We start from the raw sequence: 27,716 nt of genomic DNA on the forward strand, positions 1-27,716 counted from the left end.
ACTTGCTATAATAGCATACTGTAGTGTACTTGCTTAATTCTATAATTATAGGTTCCTTTTTATTTTATCATTTTATAAAATAAATGAATAAAGTAAAAACCATGGTATCATGGGAAAGTATTATAACAGCTTTTAGTTTCACAATTTAAGCATTAATTTCAACCAGATGTAATGGCTCATGCCTATGATCCTAGCTACTTGGAAAGTAGAATCCTAAGGATTTGGGTTTGAAGCTAGCCTAGGTAAAATGTTTGGGAGATCCACCCATCTCAACCAATAAAAAACTGGGTGTGGTAGCATGCACCTATCATCCCAGCTGCTTAAGAAATCTAAGCAGGAAATCTACATAAACAAGAAACACTATTTTACAAAAAAAAAAAAAAAAACACAACTAAAAGCAAAACAGGCTAGGGATGTTCTGCATTTAGCTCTCAGAAAATTAATTTCTAACATAATTTCTTGCTCATTGATATTTTGTCTCTGTTCTTAGTCGATCTCCCTTTTCCTATAGGTAATAACAAAATAAAAAATGTTAAATATCAGATTTAAAATTATTGTGTTAACCAGGTGCTAGTGAATCCTAGCTACTCAGGAGGCTGAGTCTGAGGATCACAGTTCAAGGCCAGCTAGTGCAGAAAAGTCCATGAGACTCTTATCACTGATTAACCAGCAAAAAGCCAGAAGTAAAGCTGTGACTCAAGTGGTAGCCTTAACACACACACACACACACACACACACACACACACACACACACACACACACACACACACACACCCTGCTGTGCTGACTTTAATGACTAAGAAGCTTCAGTCTGTCGCTGGGTGCTGGCTAGAGGGTGTAGAGCGATGCTATCTTTGGCTTGAGTCACCTGTCCTATTTTCATTGCAGCTGCAGATGTGCGTGGTGGGAAGAGCCGCACCAGTGGCTTAGATGATGACCAAGATGGGGCCAGTTCAATCAACCAAAACGTGGCCTTGGCTATAGCAGGAAATCATTTTAATTTGAAGACAAGTGGAACAATGTTCTCTTCCTTGGTATGTTTTCACACCATTCTCTAGCTTGTTTTTTGTTTATGTCTTTCCCCTCTTCTGGTGGGAGAATCCAGGATAGAACAAGCCTGGATGACTTCTGCCTCATTGGTGTGCTAAAAGAACTCCGTGGGACTGGGGGCTGAGAATACACCGATCAGACAGAGATCTGGCCACAGCAAGCGATCCATGAGTCAGATGTCACCAGTCCCAATGTGCTAAGTTCAAGGAAAGGGGTGAACTTGGGAAGCCAAGGCTTTTTTTTTTTTTTTTTTTTTTTTTTTTGGCCAGTCCTGGGCCTTGGACTCAGGGCCTGAGCACTCTCCCTGGCTTCTTCCCGCTCAAGACTAGCACTCTGCCACTTGAGCCACAGCGCCGCTTCTGGCCGTTTTCTGTATATGTGGTGCTGGGGAATCGAACCTAGGGCCTCGTGTATCCGAGGCAGGCACTCTTGCCACTAGGCTATATCCCCAGCCCCCTTTTTTTTTTTTTTAATGTTGGGGTCTTGGTCTGGGCTTATTCCATGTTTTTACATGTCTTTCTATGTCTCAAGAAGAAGAAGAAGAAGAAGAAGAAATTACTGAAATGTTTTGCTTAAGAAGTACTTGCTTCAGAAGCTTTGAGCAAGTACTTCTAAAGCAAAACACACCTCAGCTTTTCTTTATCCACAGGAATACTGAAGGGAGTTGTTTGTTTAGCTCTGCTCTGTTGCAGGAGCTCTATGGGGCTTAAAAGAGGGGCTTCAGCCCTACTTTTGGAAGTAACTATTTCTGTTTATCTATAAGATCTGGCTATCCCTTGCCAAAACAGGAAGTCTTCCAGCTGTTTTTATTTATTTGTTTTGTGGGGGTGGGGGGGAGACAGCTGGAGAGGTGAAGGGAATGGAAGTTGAACCCAGGATTATTGGTAGCTAATCAATTTGATTTTACATATCAATGTAAGCTGTAGATCTGCAAGGAACTTGGCTTTCTTCTAGACAGGGTCTCACCTCAACCTTTGCTGGATGACTTTCTCCAGCACTTAGCAGCCTCCCATCCCCAAAAGGGGTAGAAGGCAGGGAGTGAAACAGAAAGGATACTTGAGATTTGACATCATTGACCTGGCACTTCCACTGATCTGGTAGTAGGATAACTATTGTGTTTTAGGACCTCCTCCTCTTCTCAGATACCCACCTTACTGAAGTTCCCTACTTGAAGCAGTACTGATTTTTTTTATTTACCTGTGAGGGAGGGACTGAGAAGCCCAAAGTTCACCTCTTAGAACATATTTCCTGTGAACTTATCCCTGAAGATTTCATTCCTTTTTGTCCTCATACTCAGAATAACTCCAGTTAAAGTAACTCCGTCATCCCATGGTCTCCACCCAACACTAACATTCCTTCATTCAGCCAGCTCACCGCCACTTTACCTCACTGCAGTATCACACTCCATTCCACTAGATATTAGCTCTGCCATGTGACCCACTAGCACAGCCTTGTCTTCTGAGTGGATGTAATGACTTAAAAAAGTACACTGGGCATACTAAAACCAACCGTCATCATTAGACTATTAAAGTATAAACTATTATAGTAAATGGTTTGAGCGCCTGTACCCCTGTCCTCAAGCAAACATAAATTGTGCTTGACGTCCCATTGTAGAGAGCTCCACTACTGATATATGGATTTGATTAACTGAACAGCTTATGGCCCTTATACTTTGGACTATGTGACAAACTAGCTGAATCATGAACATGTATGTTATTCGTGGCACCCAGCCAGACTGGTTCTCTTCTGTAAGTCTAACTCTCCACTGACTGTCTAGCTTGAAGAAGTACTTGGAAATCTTAGCAGCAAGAAAGTCCCTTTGTATTCTTGAACTGAGGAGAGTGATCAAGGTCCGAAATCAACCATTAGACTACCCTGCTCTTAGATGGAGGCTGCTCAGTTCTGTAGCTGCAAGTCCAGCTGAAATGCCGTCCTGAAGTCAAGACTACTGAAAGCTTTATGGCCTAGCCAATGAGGAAGCAGGAACTGTGTTCTAAGAAATTAGCATCCCTAAAATCTCAGGTTTACCATTTGACTTCTTCCCCTGGCTTCATCCCCCATGCTACTTCTCCCAGGCCTACAAGCAGTACAACATGCTGAATGCAGATACCACCCGGAACCTCATGATCTGCTTCCTGTGGATCATGAAAAATGCAGATCAGAGTCTCATTCAGAGATGGATTGCCGACCTGCCATCCATGCAACTGAATAGGATTTTAGACCTGCTTTTCATCTGTGTCTCCTGTTTTGAGTATAAGGTAAGTGTGGGTATTCCCATTGAGTGCCAGCCTAAGGGCCCTGTTACTTGTATGGACAAATGGGCAGCATGGTTCATTCTTCATATTTCTGTATTCAAAGCCATACCCTCTGTGCATTATGGATATGATTGTTCCACAGGGACTATGCCTTGTGCAGAGTTGCCCATTCCTGTGTAATATCTGTCACTCATAACTGCCTGATCCCACCATGGAGTCTCACTCTACTTTGATATTCTCCCCATCAGTGTAGATCACAACCAATAGAATGTCCTCCCACTTCTGTCCTGTCCAGGGAAAACAGAGTTCCGACAAAGTTAGCACTCAAGTCCTGCAGAAGTCAAGGGATGTCAAGGCCAGGCTAGAAGAGGCTTTGCTCCGGGGGGAAGGGGCCAGAGGAGAGATGATGCGTCGCTGCCGAACCCCAGGTATGTTGGATGAGCCTGTCCCTGCCTTCTGTCACACAGTCCTGCATGCTTTTGGTGGGAAAGGAAGATCTCTTTGGGACATTTATGGTAACATCAGAGATGTCAGGAAACTTCTGGACACCACCGTAGCAGGGATGACCTCATCATTCTAGAATAGCGGGAAAATGGGGAAATGCCAGCTACCCTGCATCTTTTTTGTTTGTTTTCTGCCAGTCCTGGGGCTTGAGACTCAGGGCCTGAGCACTCTCTCCCTGGCTTCTTTGCTCAAGGCTAGCACTCTACCACTTGAGCCACAGCACCATATCTGGCTTTTCTACATATGTGGTGCTGAGAAATAGAACCCAGGACTTCAGGTATGCGAGGCAAGTGCTCTACCACTAGGTCAGATTCCAGCCCCGCTACCCTGCATCTTATCCAGTGTGCCTCACCAAGAAATAGCCTGTTCTAGTCAGTGGAATCCCATGACAGGCACCTTGAAGGGAGCTTGGCATGATCAGTGGTGGTCAGGCAGCTTCATCAGACAAATCTACGCTCCTTCTCAGTACCTGATGAGGAGTTTACAGCATTTTACTGGAGAGTGTGCTCCCTGACACCCTGGAAAATCCAGAGAAATGTGCTGAGTTTTCTCCTCCTCTCCGCGGAATGGCACTTCTGGTTCTCTTGGCAGGTTTCATGCTAATGAAATTCCTCTTGTGCATTTCTTAACTCCTAGGGAATGACCGATTTCCAGGCCTCAGTGAGAATTTGAGATGGAGGAAAGAGCAGACACACTGGCGGCAAGCTAATGAGAAGCTAGATAAGTGAGTGACTCCACAACTTGGTGCTACTTTTTATTTAAAATCCAAACTATTTTTCCCCAGGCTACTTATATTACTGAGACAGCTCTATTTCTTAGAGGGGAAGAAAAATGAACATCACTGTGTAAATATGCTTGTTCAGGGACCAAGGATACCCAAAGGCATAAGGAATTGTGGGTTCTAGCTAGTAAAATATATCATGTTCATCAGCATTTAAAGAATCTTCGGCCGGCTGGGAATATGGCCTAGTGGCAAGAGAGCTTGCCTTGTATACATGAAGCCCTGGGTTCGATTCCCCAGCACCACATATATAGAAAATGGCCAGAAGTGGTGCTGTGGCTCAAGTGGCAGAGTGCTAGCCTTGAGCAAAAAGAAGCCAGGCCCTGAGTCCAAGCCCCAGGACTGGCAAAAAAAAAAAAAAAAAATGCCAGGGACAGTGCTCAGGCCCTGAGTTCAAGCCCCAGAACCAGAAAAAAAAAAAAAAGAATCTTCATATTCAACAACCCCAGAAAGCTTAATGACAGAAGCAATGGGGAGCAGGAAAATAAAGGATGCGGCATTCCAAATCCATATTTCCATTACAGAAATGGCTACAAAGATGTATTTGAAAGGATATTTATGTTGGCATTACTTGAAATTCTCTAAAACATTGGAAATATTATAAATGCTCAAGAACAGGGAAGTAAAATCCTAGGTTGTTGACGTGGTCATAAATGATTTTAATGACATAGGAAAGATGCTTTTGAAATAGTTATGTGAACAAAAACAGAGTACACATGTGATTTGGGAATATAATCTCAAATCTCTAATTTATAGAGTAAATGCATTTTTGAAAGGCTATACGAAAATTTGCAAAAATAGTAATTTAGGTATTGATAATATAAATGATTAGTATTTTCCTTTTTATACTTTGCCTTATTTCCTGCAATGGTTTGTACTTGGAAATATAGTCCAAAAAACTCCATAAATTGAAAAAGAAAACCCCACTTGAATTGCAAAAGAGTGTGTGTATGTGTAAAACACAGAGAGAGACAGAGACACAGTTATATATGCAACAATTCAGACATCTGAGGGCTAAAACTAAACATATTTGAGAAGATAGTGCACACTTTCTCTGCCTTGTAGCAACAGGTAGCCTAACGAGTCTTGAGCTTCACTGGCAGAACACTGGTTAAAACCTCACACAAAAGTTGAATGCGGGGCTGGGGGAGGGAGGGAGAGAATGAGGGAGGAGGTAACAAGTTGGATAAGTTGGATAAGAAATGTACTTACTGCCTTATATATGAAACTGTAACCCCTCTGTACATCACTTTAACAATAAAGAAACGAATAAAAAGGAGTTCAATGCATAGGTAGTATCTTCATGATGCATTAAGCATCTATCATAGGGGGAAAGAGAAATAGAAGATTGGAATAGCTTGGTAAATAAATATTAGCTTACATTATATTATTATAATATTATTATAATATATTATATATTATATGTACTATATATAATATATAGTATATTATAATATTATAATATAATATTATTATATTAGCTTATATTGCTTTTTCAGTTATGGGACTTTTTTTTCAAATTTTTATTATCAAACTGATGTACAGAGAGGTTAGAGTTTCATACGTTAGGCATTGTATACATTTCTTGTACTGTTTGTTACCTTGTCCCTCATTCCCCCCTCCCTCTGGGACTTTTTTTTGTCTGATGTGAGGCTTGAACTCGGGACCTAGGTGCTCTCCCCAAGCTTTTTTGCTCAAGGTTAGAGCTCCACTACTTTGAGCCACTTCTGGTTTTCTGCTGGTTAATCGGAGATAAGAGCCCATGAACTTTCCTGGCTGGGCTAGCTTTGAACCACAATTCTCAGATCTCAGTCTCCTGAATAACTAGTTTACAGGTGTGAGTCACTAGCACCCAGCTATTTATGGGACTTTTGATAGCTGAAGAGCTTTATAATTTTTTATTATGACATATGTTACTTGGAAAAGCTAGTGGCTGGTCTTAATCATGCTTCTCTATGTTGTATACTGTATTCTTGCTGGAAGTTCCTTAAACTGATTTGTAATATGCTTAGTCTTGAAAGTCTGCACATTCTAGTTCAGACAGTGTACAGTGAGGGCAACAAGAACAAAAAATGTGCATGTGGTCAGTATGGAGCTGCTTACATGGCTAGGCTATCTATTCTTTGAGATTAAAAGAAGAGCCTTACAAGGCAGGTTTGGGCTGGGATGAGTAAATTGATGTTTGGGGAAACCTCGCCCTTCTGCTGGCTGCTACAACACAATATTGAATCTTACCAGGCAGAGTCCACCCGTTCTCTCCAGGTTAGTCCTCAGCTCTAAACTACTTGTGGGCTGCCCAGTCTCAGAATACATGACACACATCTGTAGCCCAGCAGGGGCTAGGTGCTGTTTCAAAGCACCCAGACCAGTTAATTCAGATTTCCACTAAGGGGGCACTGGACTTAGTGTATGCTAGAAAACTCTACCTGATTCCATTGTGCAGGGGCGCCTGAGGTTCAGTGGTGGAGGGAGAATAATAGGCAGGCCTTGCCAATAAGAGCTTAGTGATGGTAGTCTCATAACAGTATAAATATACTTGATACCCCTGAATTAGGCCATGAAAATTGCTAAGATGACAAATTTTGAGATCTATTTTAGCACTATAAAAAAAAATGAAGGGGAATAGAAAAACAGATTAGGATACTTTAGAGCTGCACTCCCCACTAGAGTAGCCACCAGCCACATGGGTACCATTCCCAAAATATAGCTGGTTCAAATTGAGATGGAAAACAAACAAAAAGTACACCCCAGATTTTAGGGGTGTGTGTGTGTGTGTGTATGTGTGTGTGTGTGTGTGTGTGTATGTGTGTGTGTTCGTTTGTGTGTATTCCAGTACTAGGGCTTGAACTCGGCCTTGGTGTGATCCCTAAGCTTTTCTGCTCAAAGTTAGTGCTCTGCCACTTGACTCCCAGCTCCGTTTCCAGCTTTTTGGTGGTTCATTGGAGATAAGAATCTTCATGGGCTTTCCTGCCTACTCTGGTTTTAAACCTCAATTCTCATATCTCATCTTCCTGAGTAGTTAGGATTACAGGTGTGTGAGCCACTGGTGTCCAACTCACTTCTGTCTTATTGGTTAATTGGAGTTAAGAGTCTCACACACTTTCTTGCTCAGGCTAGCGTTGAACCACAATCCCCAGATCTCAGTCTCCTGAGTAACTAAGGATTGCAGGCATGAGCCATTGGTATCTAATACACTTCAACTTTTTTAATGCTGGTTCTGGGGTTTGAATCCTGGATGGGGTGCTGTTCCTGAGCTTCTTTGGCTCAAAGCTAGAGCTCTATCTACCACTTGAGTCACAGTGCCACTCCAGGCTTTGTATGCATAGTTTGTTGGATATAAGAATCTCATAGAAAATTGATCCTCAGATCTCAGCCTCCTGAGTAGCTAGGATTACAGGTGTGAGTCATCAGCACCTGGCTGACTTCTATTTTTTATTGGTTACTTGGAGATAAGTTTCATGGACTTTCCTGCCAAGGCTGGCTTTAAACCAGTCTTCAGACTTCAGCCTCCTGCATAGCTAGGATTACAGGCATGAAGCAGTAAAGCCCATCCAGCTTTTATGTCTTATTGGTAATTTTTGCATTGAATACATACTGACACCATATTGATAGATGAATTAAAATATATTTAAATCAGTATCCATTTCTTTTTCACATGTATAATACCTATCATATTTAAATATTTCACATGTGTGACACCTATTGTTTATTATACATTATTACATAACCTATATATTTCACATTGTGACACCTATTATATTAGACAGCATACATAAATAAATGCATAGTTTCTACGTTTCAATTAATTTGTAGTCATATTGTCACGGAGTATGAGGGAGAAAATGCATGTGAATAGCTCAGGACCCATGAGCTTATCTTCAGTGTGCAAACAGTAGAATCAACAGAAATACTCCTTTGAAAGCAATAGCAGTGCCCTCATTGTTGGGATAGAGGAGGAAGGAGAATAGCTAAATGGTCTCAGCTGTTCAAACTGATAGCATGATGCCCTTGTTTCTGTGGTACCATCTTCACCACTGGGGCCTCTTGGTGATATCATTTCTTCATACCTCCCTTTCCGCCAAACCTAAATTTGGATGGCTATATAAACTAGAGTAGCAATTCTTCATCTATCCATGGGATTGCATTCCAAGACCCAACAGATGTTGGAAACTGCAGATGGAACCGAATCCTACATACAGGCACTATGATGCTGCCACAGTCAATTGAATAACCAGAACAAGCATCAGGCAGGTAGTATATATAGCCTGAATATGCCGGATAAAATGGTAATTTACTGGTCAGGCTAAAAGCACAGTAGAATGCTACTCAACACATCATATTATTTAAACTGAGTGCATCTTTTATTTCTGGCATGTATTCTGGAATTTTCCATTGAATATTTTCATATTGCAATTGACCACAGGTGGCTGGCCTATTAACAGTAAAGCTGTAGGAAAGAGGGGATTGCTTGTATTCCTTTCTTGCTTCACTTAAGTTTTGTGGCAATGGCTGAATGAGTATATGAAGTACACTGATTCTCTCTTTCCTGAAAATCTCAGTGAATAGAGATACCCATTTCTCCATGCAATCGCCAGTGATGTCCCACACAGTGTTAGATGACTTCCCAATAGGAAAGTAACCTTACCAGTGAAAAAGGACCAAAGGGCTCACATTGGACAGAGATCTGCAGGTGATCTTTGGAAAGTTAAGAGATTGAATCTCCCCCAACAGCATCCCTGTTTGCAAATTCACATCACACTCAGTCTCTCCAACCTGGGCTGGGGCCTTCCCTTATGCAATGCAGAGATAGTTCTCATACAGGAATTACAGGCATGGCCCTGAGGCTTTGGGCAACAATCTGATGGACTTGACTCATAGCCAGTACCAACCAATAATCGCTTTTCTAACATATTTTGTTTCTTATTAAAATTGTCATTGTTATGAGTAATGGTAGAGAGATGAGGATGACCTAGAGACCTTACCTAAACAATCTTTCTGATGAAATACAAATCTTATAAAATATTGGCCTCCTTAGTTACTGCTTTGTTTTATTTTTCTGAAGAATTCTTTATGTTAGTACATAGATCACTGTCATTGGACCAAGGACAGCTTTGACTGTGCTTTAATTTGACTCATTTTTGTTTCTTAGAACAAAGGCAGAATTAGATCAAGAAGCCTTGATAAGTGGCAATCTGGCTACAGAAGCAAATTTAATCATTCTAGATATGCAGGAAAACATTATCCAGGTAAGAACAACCAACACCTGATCTCATCAGCTCTGTTTCCTGGAACTTAAGAAGAAAATCTTTGTTCAGAATTGTGAAAGACATAAACATGATTCCAAAATGCCTTTTTTAAATCGAAATTTGGAAGTTTACTATTTATAAAAACATCTAGAGACACCAAACATTCTTCAGTCTTCCTTGGCCGGCTACTCACTAGGAATTAGTTTGGTGAGTGTGAGCCTTCAGGTTAAATTGGCCCAAGTGTGTGCCCAGTTGATAATGTGGATGGTTTTGTTTAATTTCTGGAACAGAGATGGTAGAGAGGTTTCTTCTGATGACCACCATCGGAGCCATTATCACTGGACTAAGTATAGACCAGTGTTAAACAGAACAAGTGATGTTTGGTTGGGATTCAGACTGCTGAATGAAAATCCTGATTTGCCCAATGATATTGCCATCCTTGCAGTGGGAAAGGCCAGCCAGTCCTCCATAACGATGGTGTCTTCTACATCCTCAAGCACAACTAATCACAGAACAAAAGTATTCAGAAAGAAATTGCTTCCTAAACAACATAGTATAACAATCATCTGCATAACATTGACATTATATTATGTATGACATGTAATCTAGAGATGATTTGAAATATATGGATGTATGTAAGGTGATATGTAACTATGAGGCTACTTTCTACAGGGGCTCTTAGCAATCCCCTGGATGATTCAAGTAGGTTTGATGACTTTCACATCATTGATAACTTTAGTGATCAATATCACATTGGATATCTTTCTACCACATGTCAGAGTGTTATTACTTATACCATCAAGCCTAGCAAGGTATCTGCAGTTTTCTAAGAAAACATTAAATTTATATGTTCCCTAGACTTCTGTAGTAATAAATGAACTTCTGTTTAGAAACATTCCTGCCACCAAGCAACCCCCTATTGTTCAGGGAAGCTTGCAGTTGTAGTTTTGAAGCTCACAAGGAAATCCAGAGTGTGAATACAAAGAACCTTCCAGAATTTTGTAGCCCAAGATGGAGGGAGTATACCTTTAAATGTGATTTAGAAGACCAGGATTGAGCACGCATCCCAAAACAGTTGGAAGTTATGAAATGAAATCATTGAGAGAGACATAGATGTCATGGTTGTTCATGGATGGTATATAGTGGCTCATCAAACACTTAAGACTGTCCCCGGAGAGCAAAGGAACATTCATTCCTAAACTAATCTCCACATTCCCACTGTCTTCAGCTCACTAGCACAGGGCAGGTGTTTTCTGATGCTGTTCTTACATCTCCATAGGCAAGTTCAGCTCTGGATTGTAAAGACAGCTTGCTGGGAGGTGTCCTGAGGGTCCTGGTGAATTCTCTAAGCTGTGATCAGAGTTCCACCTACTTGACTCACTGCTTTGCAACACTCCGAGCCCTCATTGCCAAGGTAAACATGAGACACTTGTTTTCTTACCCTTAATTAAGATTCTCATCTAGCTTCACTTCTTTCTTCAGGTAGATTAACACAGAGGAAGTGTGTTAAGTGGCGTGGAACAAAGGTCTTCATTCTTTCTGGGAAGAGAGTAGATGCCCCAAGTGCTGTAGCCAGCAAAAGTATTAGAGTCTTCTTCTAGACTTCATCTTCAGCAAAATGCTAGACTGGAGGTGTGACACAAGTGGTACAGATCTAGCTGTGAACAAGAAAGTGAGTTAGGGCTGGGGATATGGCCTAGTGGCAAAAGCGCTTGCCTCTTATACATGAAGCCCTGGGTTCAATTCCCCAGCACCACATATACAGAAAATGGCCAGAAGTGGCGCTGTGACTCAAGTGGCAGAGTGCTAGTGCTCAGGCCCTGAGTTCAAGGCCCAGGACTGGCAAAAAAAAAAAAAAAAGAAAGAAAGTGAGTTAAAGTGAGTGTGAGGCTCTAATTTCAAGCCCCAGTACTAGTATAAAAAAGTAACAAAATAGAGCTGGGAATGTGGCTTGGTGATAGAGCACATGCCTAGCATGCATGAGGCCATGGGTTCAATTCCTTGGTACCACACAAACAAAAAGTAAATAAAATAAATTAAAATAATAATAATAAATGAAAGAATGTCATGGTGGAAAAGAAAAACAGTGGTGCTCATATTGGAAATATGGCCCTAATTGTAGGAATTTCAAATGGCCATTCACATGAGAGCAGAGATCAACTGAATGACTTTGTAATTGAATGGTTACAGTTTTGCTCTTTTGCTTTAATTCCTTATCAGAGTGAAATTAAATCCTATGTATGACTCCATATAAATCTTTCAAAATGTCTGGTCATAAAATGCCAGAGGGTTAGGAATTTATTTCTGATTGTGTGAGACTACAGATTACACTTGGCTAGTTCATATCAATTATTTTTCATCTTTTCTGGGAAATGTCAGTGAGTGCCTCTACATGGGAATCTTTTAAGTTTTAGAAAGTGGAATTCCTCTGCTGTCTTGTAGTCCAATAATTTCCTCTTTCTTAGTCAACAATGATTTCCATAAGGAGCCCTCAAAACTCACAAGTAATTCCTTCAAAGCTGTGACATCACCCGTGAACACAGCCTGGCTAACAGTGAAGTTCCTAACCACGCTGACCTTAGTTGTGTGGTTCGTAATTAAATTTTAAGTTGACTTCATTGCCGAAATCCATCTTCTGACTCACAGAGCTCATTATCTCTCCAGAGCAATGTATGAGCTCTTCTGGGCTTTTTGCTTGTCCAAGCAGACATTTGCATATTTCCACCCACACCCAGTCCAGAGAGATGTGAAGTGTGTGTGTCAAGCCATTCCTAACGGCGTCTTGGATCTTTTCATAGTTTGGAGACTTGCTGTTCGAGGAGGAGGTGGAGCAGTGTGCAGACCTGTGCCAGCGCGTGCTACACCACTGCAGCAGCAGCATGGACGTCACCCGGAGCCAAGCCTGTGCCACCCTCTACCTCCTCATGCGCTTCAGTTTTGGGGCCACCAGTGTAAGAGTTTACCCCAGCGGGATGACCCAGCTTCAGAAGGGGATGGATGTCAATTACAAAGCATGTGGAGGGAGAAAAATAGAAGGAAAACTTGGCAGTGTTGCCATTTCCTTCTGTTCTAGAAATAATTGAGTCATGGGCTCATGCCTGTCCTCCTAACCTCAGGAGGCTGAGATCTGAGGACTGTGGTTCAAAGCCAGCCTGAGTAGAGAAATACCTGAGACTTTTATCTCCAATTAAGCATAAAAAAAAAGCCAGCAGTGGAGATGTGTCTTAAATGGTCAAGTGCTACCCTGGAGTGCAAAAGCCAAGCAAGAGCATGAGGCCTTGAGGTCAAGCAACCAGTACCAGTACCAGCACACAGAATAGAAGAATGAAAGAAAAGAATTGAGTATGAAGCTGGATAGCAGCAGTCATCTGAATTGGCATATGACTCAAAGTGCTGTGGTTTCCATCAGTATGCTTCCTTAAGACCCATAAGATATATAGATTTTGTTTAAAGTATCATCAAAGCTGGGTGCCAGTGGCTCATACCTGTAATCCTAGCTACTCAGGAGGCTAAGATCTCAGAATTGTGGTTCAAAGCCAGCCCAAGTAGGAAAGTCTGAGACCCTTATCTTCAATTATCCACCAGAAAACTGGAAGTGGAGTTGTGGCTCTAAGTGGTACAGTGCTAGCCTTGAGCAGAACTCAGAGATGGCACCTAGGCCCTGAGTTCAAGCCCCATGACTAACAAAAGGAAAAAAAAAAAGTATCATCTATAGGAAGAAATTGGCCACCAAAAGGGTGAGGGTTGAGGAAAGAATTTCCTGTTCCTGAATTCTGAATTGGTACCAATTCTAGCTGGCTTTAGGATGACCCTGGAAGATAATTTTAAATGACTGATGCTATTTAGACCTGAATTTTAAGTGAAACTTAGAACCCTTTGGAGTTTACTTTAATTATAGAATAGTAAATATTGACTTTAGTATGTTTTTATTTTTTTGCAAATGTAGCTATATTTTTTAGACTTGCTATTTCTGGTCATGTTTTGTTCCCATGCTCACATGCTATTAAAAAGATAAATGGACTCATGGAAGAAATTCCAGCATTAAGACCTTTGGCAGGGGGCATTATATGGGGGTAGGATTGAATCAGGACTCCACATGCTAGGAATGTGCTTTACCACTGAACGACACTCCTAGCCTTGGTCCTAGAATATGTTGGAGATAACTTACAAGCCTTTAGGACATTCTGCACAAGCCGTTAGGATAGCCATATTTGTCTATGATTTTGGTAAACAAGGAGAGCCAGAACTTTGTTCCTAACTGGAAATCCAAAATCTCAGAAATGCTAACCTTGGAAGTTGTATTCCTCTTTGCAGCTTAAAAAGTTACAAGTAGAGAATCTTGGCACAAAAGAATATATCCTATGACTCAACATATAAGAATCCTTCAGCCTTGTGTGTGGAGGCAGCCCAGTTGTTCATGAAAATTTAAAGGGATCTTGACAGATTTATGGGAGCACAATGTCCAACCAAACCATTGAAACAATAATGTAAAATCTGAAGTGTAAGCTCACAGTTTATTGAGAGAGAAGGAAATGATTTAAGACTGGAATAAAGGAAACATTTGATTGTGTCTGGTCCACTGCCTTCAATTTCCTAGTTGAACTAGCAGAGTAGCATTTGTTCATCACTTGTTTTCTTCCTGGATACAGAACTTTGCAAGAGTAAAGATGCAAGTAACCATGTCCCTGGCCTCTCTGGTGGGCAAATCCCCAGACTTTAATGAGGAACACCTAAGAAGATCCTTGAGGACGATTTTAGCCTATTCAGAAGAGGACACCGCCATGCAGAAAACTCCTTTTCCCATCCAGGTAGACCAATCAGCATGCAGTGTCATGTGCCTGAGGTTGGGATCAGTCAATTACAAATACACATATACACATATTTTTGTGCACCATGTAGTTTGCATGTGATATATGCAAATATTTATTGCCTTTGCAATATGTACATGCTCTAAGTGCTTTGAGTAGTGCAAGTATACATCTACAAGATGAGACAATTGATGCTTAAGTGTGGTAAGAAACCAAATGCTATGTAACCTTAGAGAAAGGGAAGGAATGAGTTGGGGAGTAGCTCAGTGGTAGAGCACTTGCCTGGCATCTGCAGAGCCCTAGGCTTGATCCCCAGCATGGCAGTAAAAGGGAGGGACATCATTAGTTTATAGTCAGGCGGTTCCAAAAGACATGTGGTGGGGGTGAGTCAGATTAAACAGCTGAGATAGGATTCATCTAGGGAGGGAAATAATGAATAGGAATGGTTTGTAAGGATTGTATGACTCGCTTGACTAGTGAATATTGGAAATCAAGTTAGACAGTTATAAACAAGATGAGTCCTTAAGGAACTTGTGAGGACAGTTGTTGCTTCCTGTCTGTTGCAATGCCTATGGAATCGATTCAAAGATAAAACATGTCTCCTTTATCTTTTAGCTCCAACTCCTAGCCTGTTCTTTGACAGATTCTCACTTACACTCTGACATCACATAGTGAAATTCTGAACTTTTCAGGAGGCCAATAGCTAGAACTAGTTCAAACATATGTTAAAAAGTGTTGGAGATGTAGAGAGTGTAAAACTGCAGGGCTACATGGCAGACCCCAAAGTCAACAGATCTCTGGCTTCAGAATCACTTGGACTTGCAAAGACAGAAGCCATAGATGATCCGGTCTGGAGGCCTCCATTTCTGCTCTCTGTCCCTCTGAGCAAAGCCTTTCCATGGCTTCCCTTACACTTTTCATGCATTCTTAACTGCTTGCCATGAACTACAAAGTTAAGATTATTTGGGGCGGGGGGCCTACACTCTCTTGCAGGTAGAGGAACTTCTTTGCAATCTGAACAGTATTTTATATGACACGGTGAAAATGAGGGAATTTCAAGAAGACCCTGAGATGCTTATGGATCTTATGTACAGGTAACTGATAACATCAAAAGGGCATTGCTTGGGGCTCAGGGATTGTCATGGCACAGTTCTTACCAGCATAATAATCATAGGTAACATGGGCAGAATTGTTTAGATGGACACAGAAAAGGATCAGGTTGGGTGCATCAGGTGTGTGGCAGTAGTTCTGATGCAATGTGATAAGAAAGGAAGTACTTTTTTCTTCTGTTATTATTTTGAGAGAATGAAAACGAAGAAGATTGCTCTGCTCAAGATCTGTGGGGAGAAAGGATATCTTTTATGAGGCTTTTTCTTCTTATACAGCTTAGTATTGACTAAGGGATGTTTTTTGAGGGTTCAACACACCTGGACATGGAATTAAAATGGTTGGGTGAAAATGTTTGCCTTTGCTCTAATTTTCTGCAGCTACAGAAAATCCTATGTGGGGCTGGGGATATGGCCTAGTGGCAAGAGAGCTTGCCTTGTATACATGAGGCCCTGGGTTCGATTCCCCAGCACCACATATACAGAAAACGGCCAGAAGTGGCGCTGTGGCTCAAGTGGCAGAGTGCTAGCCTTGAGCAAAAGGAAGCCAGGGACAGTGCTCAGGCCCTGAGTCCAAGGCCCAGGACTGGCCAAAAAACAAAAACAAAAACAAAAACAGAAAATCCTATGTGGTTCATACCTGTAACCCTAGGGACTCAGGAGGCTGAGCTCTAAAGATCATGGTTCAAAGCCAGCCCAGGCAGGAAAGTCCATGAGAGTCTTACCTTCAATTAACCACAAAAAAGCCAGAAGTAGAGCTGTGGCTCCACTGTGGTAGAACATCAGCTTTGAGCAAAAAAGCTCAGGGAGGGTGCCCAGGCCCTGAGTTCAAACCCCAGAACTGGCATGCATACACACACACACACACACACACACACACACACACACACACACACACACACACAGTAAGAGAACTCTGTACTAATATAGAATAGCAGTATCATAAATCATTTGTCCTTGAGCCTGTTTATCCATCTGTCCTCAGAATTGCCAAGAGTTACCAGACATCTCCTGATCTACGGCTCACCTGGCTCCAGAACATGGCAGAGAAACACACCAAGAAGAAGTGCTTTACGGAGGCCGCCATGTGCCTGGTACACGCAGCTGCCCTAGTGGCAGAGTATCTGAGCATGCTGGAGGACCACAGCTACCTGCCTGTGGGCAGTGTCAGCTTCCAGGTATGGCACGTTCAGCTTTTCCCTGGGAGCAGTGTCTTTGCCAGAAGCAGTTTGCTCTGACCCCAGGAGCCTTTGAGAGTGACCACAATTCTGGTGCTTATACCTGAAGTAGGAGTGAAGATGCTGCTGTTCTCTAATGGGGAGAGACCAAGGGTGTCCCTAAGCATTCTTCAGGGAAAAGGCAAATTTCCTCACAACAGAACATCTCACCCCACTTGTTAATACTGATCAAGGTAGAAAACCCCTGTCTTAATGAATTTTGTTTGCCTCTTCTAATTGCTTTGCCATCTTAAAAAGAAAACTATATTGCTGTTAAGCTAGGCCCTGGTGGCTTACACCTGTCATCTTAGCTAGTCAGGAGGCTGAGATCTGAGGATCACAGTTCAAAGCCAGTCACCGCAGGAAAGTCTATGAGACTCTTATCTCCAATTAACTACCGAAAAACTGTAGGTGGAGATATGGCTCAAAATGGTAGGGTACTAGCTTTGAGCAGAAAAGCCCCAGGACTGACCAAAAAAAAAAAAGGAAGAAGGAAGAAAGACACTATTATTAAGCCAAGCTCTAGTGGCTCATGCTTATAATCCTAGTTTCTCAGAAAACTGAGATCTAGGATCGTAGTTCACAGCTACCCCAGGTAGGAAAATCTATGATGACCCTTATCTCTACTTAGTACCCCCCCAAATACAGAAATGGAGATGTGGCTCAAGTGGTAGAGTGCCAGCTTTGAGCAAAAAAGCCAAGTGAGAACGTTACACTGAGTTCAGACCTGAGTATCAGTATCTATCTGTCTTGTCTATTGATTACAATTAGGATGTCTACAATCAATGGGCACTTTGGTAGAGATCCTAACACTTTGACATGCATTGAATCTTATAAATCTATGAAGCAGGTGGTAGGAAAAGTACTATTGCTCTCACCCCACAGATGTAGGAACTGAGAGAATTATCTGTATGTGTGTGTGTGTGTGCGTGTGTGCTCATGCATGTGTGTGCTAGTCCTGGGGCTTGAACTCAGGGCCCAGGCTCTGTCCTTGAGCTAGCTCTCTGCTCAAGGCTAGCACTTTGCCACTTGAGCCATAGCTCTACTTCTGGCTTTTCTTTTCTTTTCTTTTCTTTTTTTTTTTTTTGTAGTTTAATGGAAATAAAAGTCTCACCAACTCTCCTGCTTGGGCCTGCTTCAAACCATGATCCTCAAATCTCAGCCTCCTAAGTGGCTAGGATGACAGGTGTGAGCCACCAATTCCCAAATTAGAATTATTTTTTAAGATCATTGAAATTCTTTCACAAAGACTTGTAGTTGGCACTTCAGACTGACAAGCAGGAAAGGATTTGTGAACATTGGAGAAATGATTTTCCTTGTGCCTGATTCTTTGATTTCATGCTCCAAGTCTACAGGGTCCTCTCCCCAATCCAAAATTAAGAAAGTCACATTGATCTGAGAAGGGAAACAGAAAGTTTAGTTAATACTTTCTTTTTTCTTCTTTTGTTGTTTTTTTTTGGCAGGCCTCGGGCTTAAACTCAGGGCTTAGGCTCTGTCCCTGAGCTTTTGCTCAAGGCTAGCACTCTACCACTTGAGCCACAGCACCACTTCCAGCTTTTTCTGTTTATGTGGTACTGAGGAATCGAACCCAGGGCTTCATGCATGCTAGGAAAGTGTTCTACCACTAAGCCACATCCCCATCCCAGTTAATATTTTCTGCAGCTAACCTGGAAATTACCAATACTTGGCAAGAGGAAGTTTTCTGCCAGACCTAAAACTTAGCTCAGACTACAACAGCAATATGGTATTTAGGCAGGAGGGGAGGGGGACTAGGGATTTTTTTTTTTTTAAAGAAATATGATCTCTCAGGATGAGCCTAGCAGACTTACAAAGTCCTTTACAAGTGTTAGTGTTGTTCTTGCTTGAATCTCCATGACTGATTTTATGAAAGGCTTTTTTCTCATGATTGTTCTTCAACACTATTTTGTGCCCTTTGAAAGAAAGGGCAATTCAAAGTTGCTTTCCCAGGATTAAAGACTAAGTCACTGAAGACATGTTGGCAGAGCCAGGAGCTTCTCCTTTCTAGAACATTACTTAGCAGCAAAGCTGGGGTGCACTTCCTGTTCTAATGCTTCCTTTCTTACAGTGCTCAATAGCCATGTATATGCGTGTGTGTGTGTGTGTGTGTGTGTGTGTGTGTGTGTGTTTGTGTTATCACTTCATTCTCAGCAAGACAATTTTATTCTCAATTCTGAGGTGAGCCTACATGAGTACTTGCCAGACTAGACCTAGGGACTCAAACAAAATCATCCAACCCCAGTGTTGTCACTACCTCCTGCTCTGGTCTTTTGTTATATGATTTTATTCTTCACAGGCTTCCAATGCTGACTGGGTTAGATTTAGGTATTCATCTCCAGATTCAAATCCGATTCAAATCCAGGAGAAAAGAGAGGTACCTCATGTACCTCATGGCAGAGAAAAGTCTCTGGGCAGCTTAGTGGTTCCCATTTGGTAATGAACTCTTCCCTGAACCAATCACAATGGCTAAAAAAAATGAAATGCTCTGATTGGTTGAGCCAGTGTCACAGGCCTACACCTAACTTATGAGTGGGTCTCCGAAAGAAAATCAGGGTACTTTATGTTACAAAAGGATGAAGGCATTCCGGGTAGTGTTTAGCACAGAGATTGCTGCTGCATTGTTAAATGCTTTTCACTTGAGCTTTCAACCTTGTTCTTGGGCTGGGGATATAGCCTAGTGGCAAGAGTGCTCACCTTTTATACATGAAGCCCTGGGTTCAATTCACCAGCACCACATATACAGAAAATGGCCAGAAGAGGCCTTGTGGCTCAAGTGGCAGAGTGCTAGCCTTGAACAAAAAGAAGCCAGGGACAGTGCTCAGGCCCTGAGTCCAAGGCCCAGGACTGGCAAAAAAAAAAAAAAAAAAAAAAAATTCCCAAGTCAACCTTGTTCTGCTCCAATAACATGAAGAAGACTGGAAAGAACATAAAAACTGGAGATAAATCTGTGCAAGGAAAAATAACCTTGAGGGCACTTAATTCCAAGAAACTGAGATCATTGAAATTCTTTACCCTAGTGTGTAATATTTATTTCACAAATGTAGATATGGACACATTCTTAGATACTACTGTTATTTTACCTCCCTGAATCCAAAGCCAGGGAATGTCTGCCCAGAATCTTGTCCTCTGATGATAACTAATAACTATATAGCTTCATATCTGTTCCCGAACACATGGAAAATCTCAGAGAATTCTACTAGTACTAGTTTCTTTAGTTATTATATTCTTTCCACTGAATCTCTTAGACCTTCCATTGTCTCCAATTTAGAAGTACCATAATAGGTAGCCTATGTTTGAAAGAATGACTAGTCATAAGAGACTTTGAGAAGTTCCACCTATATTCATAAATCTACATTATAATATCAGGTATCAAAGGATAGGCTATAACAACTATTTCCTCATTAATTGCTAAAGTTGATTCTCTTGATCTTATTAGCCAGAACAGAATGTAGACAGCTTTTATTTCGGAATTCTCCTCTGATCAATTAGTAATGGCTGACTGGAACATTATGCTGAGAGAATGTTGAGACTATATCCATACTCTAGGAGAAAGAGTGCTATAATTGGTTAGTTATGCCTGTACAACAATAGAAAGAAGTGGTTTATATGCTATTGTTTGGAGTCCTTAAGAATCATGGTCAGGCAGAGCATGAGAGAGGCAAGTGATGTATACATGCACAAAAACATAAGGAGATTCTCACTGTCAGGGTCAAGCAATGACAAGTTTAGCATTTCCATGATTCTAGAAGTGAATGCTTCCAGAAATTTTATGCCCTGGGTCATTCCTTTCTCTGCTTGAGTCTCTAAAAACTGTAGTTTACATAAAAGAAAAATGTATAGAAACAAAATATTCAGGGGCAAGGGAAATAGTAACTGCTATATCAACATAAAAACTTCTGTAAAGAAGACATCCTTATTCTCTGTTGTACATTTTGGCTATATAAAGTCAAGACAATACTAACAGTGTACTTCAAAAAAATTATCCCATAGCCAGGAGAAAGTAGGTTACATCTGTAGTCCTAGCTACTTGGGAGATTGAGAACAGGAAAATTACAGTTTGAGCCAGTCCAGGCAGCAAAGCCTTTGAGACTTCATTTCAACCCATAGCTGGACATAGTGTTATACACCTGCCATTCAAGCTGTGTGGGAAGCCAAGATCTTTAAAACTAAAGTTCCGGGCCAGCTGGGCAGAAAAGTCTGTGAGACTCCACTTGAAGAGAAGAAGCTAGGTGTGGTGGTGCACACATGAAATAGGCAGTCCAGGGACATAGGGGTGGGGGGGGGAGGGAGTGAGATCCCATCTCAAAAATAATACCAAAAAAGCTAGAATTAAGCTGGGATGTAGAATGTCTGCCTAGCAAGTGCAGGATCCTGAGCTCAAACCCAGTACCATAAAGAAACAATCATGCCTGAAATTATTAATTAATTAAGTTCCCTGTGATACAAAAACTTATCCATTGGCCTTAGCCTTTTCAAAATGAAAATGAATGCTGGGAATTGGTGGCACATGCCTATAATCCTAGCTACTCAGGAGGCTGAGATCTAAGGAACTCAGCTTGAAGCCAGGAAAGTCCATGAGACTCTTCTCTCCAATTAACCATCTAAAAACTGGAAGTGGCACTGTGGCTCAAAGTGGTAGAGCACTAAAAAAAAAAAGCTCAGGGACAGTGCCCAGGTCCTGAACTCAAGCCCCACTACCAGCAAAAAGGAAGGAAGGAAGGAAGGAAGGAAGGAAGGAAGGAAGGAAGGAAGGAAGGAAGGAAGGAAGGAAGGGAGGGAGGGAGGGAGGGAGGGAGGAAGAAAGAGATAGAAAATCAGTGAGCAAATGCAGTCATTATATTCAATGTACTTTATGTAAATACTGAACTGTGTAACTTGAGGGTAGGGATGGTAGGAGGAAAAATGGGGGAGAAGGATGGAAGGAGTGACATCAAAATGCACTAAACTTTAGTAAAACATGCTCAGGGACAGTATCTAGGTCCTGAGTTCAAGCTCCAGGACACACACACACACACACACACACACACACACACACACACACACACAAACACACACACACACAATCCTTGCTGTCTCTTCAGGTTAATTCATTAAAGTGAAGTTGTTTCTACCCGTTGTTGTTTCTTTGAGGCAAATATCTTTTATAAAAAGTTTTCTGATGGCTTAAAAGGATTGGGAAATCGTAGACTTTGAAGATGCATTGCTCAGTGTGGAATTATGGGCTGTGGTAACCTCAGACTTGGTGGGGATTTTGAAGTGTTGGCTTCCTCATTCCTACATTGGGGCTTCCCTCCGGTTAGCTCTGCCCACCTAGTTATTCTCCGAGCTCATACTGTGGTCTCTTGCAGAACATTTCTTCCAACGTGCTGGAGGAGTCTGCAGTCTCCGATGACACCTTGTCACCAGATGAAGATGGGGTGTGCTCAGGCCGGTACTTCACTGAGAGTGGCCTCGTGGGGCTCCTGGAGCAGGCTGCGGAGCTCTTCAGCACGGTCAGTGCCCAAAGGGCATCCCAGGGCTGAGCATGCAGAGCAGGGCCTGGTGGGGTGCCCCTGGCCAGGCCCAGGGAGGACTTTGATGTCCACAAATTACATCAGTTCTGCCAGGGAGGTGAGAAAGCCTTTCATCAAGGGAACATTCTGGTTAGCACTGCCTGCTCATTGGCTGGGCAGCAGTTTCACGGTATTATTTCCCTTTAATAGGGCTGGAAACTAAGCCTCAGAGAGGTGAAATGGCTTGCCCAGGGTTACACAAGAAATGATGAGACATGTTCTCACTCCCTCGTAGAAAAAAAACAGTACTGGGGTGGAGCCACCCTGAGAAGAAGGACAGGGACCCACTGTTCCTCTCTCTCAACAACTGAGCCAGCTCCAGTAACATTACAGGCAGGGGCAACTCATAAAAATGAGACACAGCAGGTGCTGGTGACTCACAACTGCCATCTCCTAGCTACTCAGGAGGCTGGGATCTGAGGACAAGGATTGTAACCTGCCCAAGCAGGAAAGTCTGTGAGACTCTTATCTCCAATTAATCACCAAAAAAAAAAAAATCCTGAAGTGGAGCTGTGGCTCAAGTGGTAGAGCACCAGCCTGGAGTGAAAAAGGTAAGGGATGGTACTCAGGCCCTGAATTTAAGCCCCAGTACCAGCACAAAAGAGCAAGAGAGCAAGAAAGCAAACAAGCAAGCAGTAAGAAGAGAGTAAGCAGAGGGAGGGGAGGGAGGAGGGAGGCAGGAAGGGAAGAAGGGAGAGAGGCAGGGAAAAAGGAAAAGAAAAGAAATTGTTGAGCAGACAACCCTGAGATTCCTCCCATGAACCTAATCTAGGCCTAAACATTTCTAATTAAAGAAGACAAGTTAGACAAGTCACTGAGTATCATTTTTTATTTTAATCATCTCCTTCTTTCCCCATATGCCAAGCCAAGTCCATTCTTAATACTTCCCTCTATTTAGCTAACCCAGTTCTGTTTTCATCTCTGGATTATGTCTTATTTTCTACTTTTCATCTCCCAACTTTTCTCCCAATAACAACACCTCTCTATTTTATTGTTTTAACTATCTTTTCCCTCCTCCTCCTCACAAATTCTATTTTTAGATGCAGAAAATGTCCAGTGTTTCCAATTAACTACCAAAAAGCTGGAAGTAGAGCTGTGGCTTAAGTGGTAGCACTCTAGACTTGGAAAAAAAAAAAAGCTTAGGGACAGTGCTCAGGCCCTGAGTTCAAGCCCCAGGATCTACATGGGGAAAAAAAAACCAAGTCAATCACTATATGAAGTCATTTGTCTAGCATACTGTTTGCGTACTAAACACTGATTGTCCTTGCATTCCCAGTGCATTCAATTCTCTTGGCTTCTCCTTTCCTGTTCCCAGGGAGGCCTGTATGAGACGGTGAATGAGGTCTACAAACTGGTCATCCCCATTCTGGAAGCTCACCGGGACTTCCGGAAGCTGACCTCCACGCATGACAAGCTGCAGAAAGCCTTTGATAACATCATTACCAAGGTAGCCAGGGATCCTGGTCAATGGTGCTGTTGCCTGGTGGCAGGTACTCCTGTGTCAGAGTTGTTCAGCCTTGCTTCATCTCTAGGTTTTCCTTGGGCTCATCATTGCTGTAGCTCTTGCCCATTAAAGAAAAGGCTGCAAGTAGACAGAGATCCAGAATGCTGAGGATGAAAGAAGCAGATTGAATCACTTTATGGGCAGAAAAGATGAAGAGTTTTCAAATGAACTTAGATGAAGTCCCAGAAACCTTTCATGGGATTTCTTCTGTTATTATCCAAAGCTAATTAAAATATTAAATTTGCTTGACAGAGGAATTTCTGTTTACATCAACTGTAAGAATAAAATGTCCAGGGGCTGGGAATGTGGCTTAGTGGTAGATTGCTTGCCTAGCATGCATGAGGCCCTGGGTTTGATTCCTCAGTACCACATAAACAGAAAAGGCCAGAAGTGGCACTGTGACTCAAGTGGTAGAGAGCTAGCCTAGCACAAAAGAAGCTCAGGAACAGCACCCAGGCCCTGAGTTCAAACCCTAGGACCTAACCAGGGGGTGGGGGGTGGGGGGGAGAAGAACATGTCTGTAACACAGCAAGAGACCCTTTTAATCCAATGCATCTTCAGGCATTGTGTAACTGAAGAAAGGTGTTCCTTTGTTGAACAGGATCATAAGAGAATGTTTGGAACTTATTTCCGTGTTGGTTTCTATGGATCCAAATTCGGGGATTTGGATGAACAGGAATTTATTTACAAAGAGCCTGCTATAACGAAACTTCCCGAGATCTCACATAGACTGGAGGTGAGCAACGTGCTTTTTGGGTCTGGACTTGTACACTTTACAAAAACAAGTTAGAATGAGTCATTGCAAAAAGAAAAATCAGCCAGGAATCAGTGGCTCACACCTGTAACCCTTGCTACTCAAGAGGCTGCTTTCTGAGGATTGCGGTTCAAAGCCAGCCTGGGCAGGAAAGTCAGTGATACTGTTATCCCCAATTAACCACCAGGAAACCAGAAGGGGTGCTGTCAGAGTGGTATAGTGTTAGCCTTGAGCACAAAAGCTCAGCAGCAATGCCTAGGCCCTGATTAAAAGCCTCACAACCAACTAAAAAGAAAAATCATGTATTCAGCATTAACTACATATAAATTTTTCCACGTGGTATTTATAATATCAAGGTGTGAGGTACAGTAGGATTTAGATGGTTTCCTCTGAAGATCTTGTGTTTTCCAGTTTTTCAGTTGATTCCATAAATGTTTATTTTCAAATCTATATAACAATCATTGTCACACACTTTCTTATAAGCCAGCTCAGGCAGGAAAGTCTGTGAGACTCTTTATGTCCAATTAATCTCAAATAGCCCAAAGTGAAGCTGTGTGGCTCAAATTTGAGTGAAAAAGCTAAGGGACAATGCCCAGGCCCTGAGTTCAAGCCTGAGTACTAGTACCTGCTGCACGCGCGCGCGCGCGCGCGCACACACACACACACACACACACACACACACACATTGAGAGGGCCCAACACTAAAAACTTAAGAAAATCAACGGGTACCCCCTAAAACCTTCTCATGTTGAAGGTCCCTGACCTGGTGACTAAGAACCAAAACTACATTTCTTAACTTCTTTGCTATTTCTTTGAATGTAGCCTCTTGGGACTGTAAAACGATAAGTTCTTATGTTGCTGGATGGTTCCTGGCACTGCTCATCCCTGCCAAATAAGACATGAAGATTTCATCCAAAGGCCATGACCAGAGCAGCCAGTCCCTCAGCTCATGAGAAAGGAAGTTAGTTGGCCATTGACCCAGCCCACTTGTTTCTCTAATACTGTGTCCCCCTAGTAAGAATTTTGAGGTGTGGGTTTTATCTTCTTGTACTTTATGGCTTGCTACATTTGTGAATAAAATGGTGATTTCCAAGCTCCCTAGTACCAAAAGCAAGAAGTAAGTAGTGCCATTGCATCTTCAGGAATGTCTTAGGAAAAGTGATGATGGAGGTGGAAATCAAGACTGAGCATATATATTGTGGAGAAGCATTAAGTAATGAATGGTGCTAGACTTCTTTCAATTTTTATTTATGTCCCAGGAAATGCTATACTTTGCTTCTTAGCTCAGAAGGGCTCTCAGGAATCAATGCACAGATTCTCTCTTGTGCAAATTCAAAGATTTTCCCTGTGTTAAAAATAACCTTTATAGCGTGGTGCTGATGACTCACCCCTGTAATCCCAACTACTCAGAAGGCTGAGATATCAGAATTGTGGTTCAAAGCCAGACCCAGGAGGAAAGTCTGTGAGACTCTTAACCTCCAATTCACCACCCCCCTGCCAAAAAAAAAGGCCAAAAATGGAGCTATGACTCAAGTGACACTAGTCTTGAGCAAAAAGCAGCTCAGGGACAGTGCTCATATCCTGAGTTCAAGACCCAGGTACAACACACACACACACACACACACACACACACACACACACACGGCTTTTATAACCTGATGGTTCCTCTTATATAGGGATTTTATGGTCAGTGTTTTGGTGCCGAATTTGTGGAAGTGATAAAAGACTCTACTCCTGTGGACAAAACCAAATTGGATCCTAACAAGGTATGGAGATTTTCCTAAAACGTTTTTCTAAAAGAAACTTAACCACCTCTTATTTGCTTCCTTCTGCCTATCGTTGACATAAAACCAAACACTTTCTAGGTCCCCCTGCTGGGTGGTAGACGCTATCACTTATTAAGCACCAACTTCGTGCCTCCACTGCATTCCACTTTTTACGTTCCCCCTTCATTTCAACTTCCAGTAGCCCTTACGAGCGAGTTTGGTTGTTCCAATATAAAACTGGGTGAGGGCCGGAATGTGGGTTAGCGGTAGAGTGCTTGCCTAGCATGCATGAAGCCCTGGTTTCAACTCCTCAGCACCAGATAAACAGAAAAAGCCGGAAGTGGGGCTGTGGCTCAAGTGGTAGGTAGAGTGCTAGCTTTGAGCAAAAGGAAGCCAGGGACAGTGCTCAGGCCCTGAGTTCAAGCCCCAGGACTGGCAAAAAAAACAAAAAACAAAACTGGGTGAGAGGCTCGGGCTGGGAATATGGCCTAGTCGTAAAGTGCTCACCTCGTATACATGAAGCCCTGGGTTCAATTCCTCAGCACCACATATATAGAAAAAAAAAAACTGGGTGAGAGAATGGAGGCATAGAAAAGTTGCCTAGCATTTCAAGATCATGCAAGAAGCAGAACCAGGACTCCAATGTGGAATCCGATCCCCAAGCACGCTTGCAAATAAATCACTGCTCTTTTCTGCCTATGAAACCTGTAAACTATTTCAAACATGTTAAAAAAAAATACCAATTCTGAGGCTGGAAATGTGGCTTAATGATAGATAGGGTGCTTGCCTAGCATGCATGAAAGTACCATGTAAATAGAAAAGGCCAGAAACAGTATTCTGGCTCAAGTGGTAGATTACTAGCCTTGAACAAAATAAGCTCAGGGACAGTGCCCCAGAACTGGCCAAAAAAAATCTTGGCCAGACTCAGTGGATCATTCCTGTTGTAATGGCGTCTGAGGTGTGGCAGGGTCCCCCATTCCTCCAAGAGTCCACCACTCAGAAACAGTCTCAAGTAAAAAGATGAATTTATTGGGGAAGTTCTGGATGGACCAGTCCCAGGTTTCAGAAAAACATGTAACACAGAACAGGACAGTGGCACAGAGACTTACTTCTGGAGAATTCCAACAAACCAATTCAACTCCGATAGAGAGCTGA

The 27,716-nt window shown here is 42.2% G+C and overlaps 1 protein-coding gene across 3 annotated transcripts in view; it reads left to right on the forward strand.

Annotated features, from left to right (window-relative positions):
• The window catches only part of Dock8 (dedicator of cytokinesis 8), a 181,205-nt gene that overhangs the window by 140,895 nt on the left and 12,594 nt on the right, over nucleotides 1-27,716 (forward strand). For all 3 annotated transcript variants that reach the window (XM_048332994.1, XM_048333003.1, XM_048333012.1), the window contains exons 30-43: nucleotides 889-1,034; nucleotides 3,126-3,308; nucleotides 3,601-3,733; nucleotides 4,446-4,533; nucleotides 9,740-9,836; nucleotides 11,116-11,250; nucleotides 12,635-12,787; nucleotides 14,486-14,644; nucleotides 15,638-15,738; nucleotides 16,736-16,928; nucleotides 22,334-22,477; nucleotides 23,853-23,984; nucleotides 24,643-24,777; nucleotides 26,472-26,561. In XM_048332994.1, the coding sequence (XP_048188951.1) occupies nucleotides 889-1,034; nucleotides 3,126-3,308; nucleotides 3,601-3,733; nucleotides 4,446-4,533; nucleotides 9,740-9,836; nucleotides 11,116-11,250; nucleotides 12,635-12,787; nucleotides 14,486-14,644; nucleotides 15,638-15,738; nucleotides 16,736-16,928; nucleotides 22,334-22,477; nucleotides 23,853-23,984; nucleotides 24,643-24,777; nucleotides 26,472-26,561 (1,889 nt within the window). The remainder of the gene's footprint in view (nucleotides 1-888; nucleotides 1,035-3,125; nucleotides 3,309-3,600; nucleotides 3,734-4,445; nucleotides 4,534-9,739; nucleotides 9,837-11,115; nucleotides 11,251-12,634; nucleotides 12,788-14,485; nucleotides 14,645-15,637; nucleotides 15,739-16,735; nucleotides 16,929-22,333; nucleotides 22,478-23,852; nucleotides 23,985-24,642; nucleotides 24,778-26,471; nucleotides 26,562-27,716) is intronic.

The sequence above is a fragment of the Perognathus longimembris genome, chromosome 1, assembly GCF_023159225.1.
Source record: "Perognathus longimembris pacificus isolate PPM17 chromosome 1, ASM2315922v1, whole genome shotgun sequence".
NCBI classification, from domain to species: domain Eukaryota; kingdom Metazoa; phylum Chordata; class Mammalia; order Rodentia; family Heteromyidae; genus Perognathus; species Perognathus longimembris.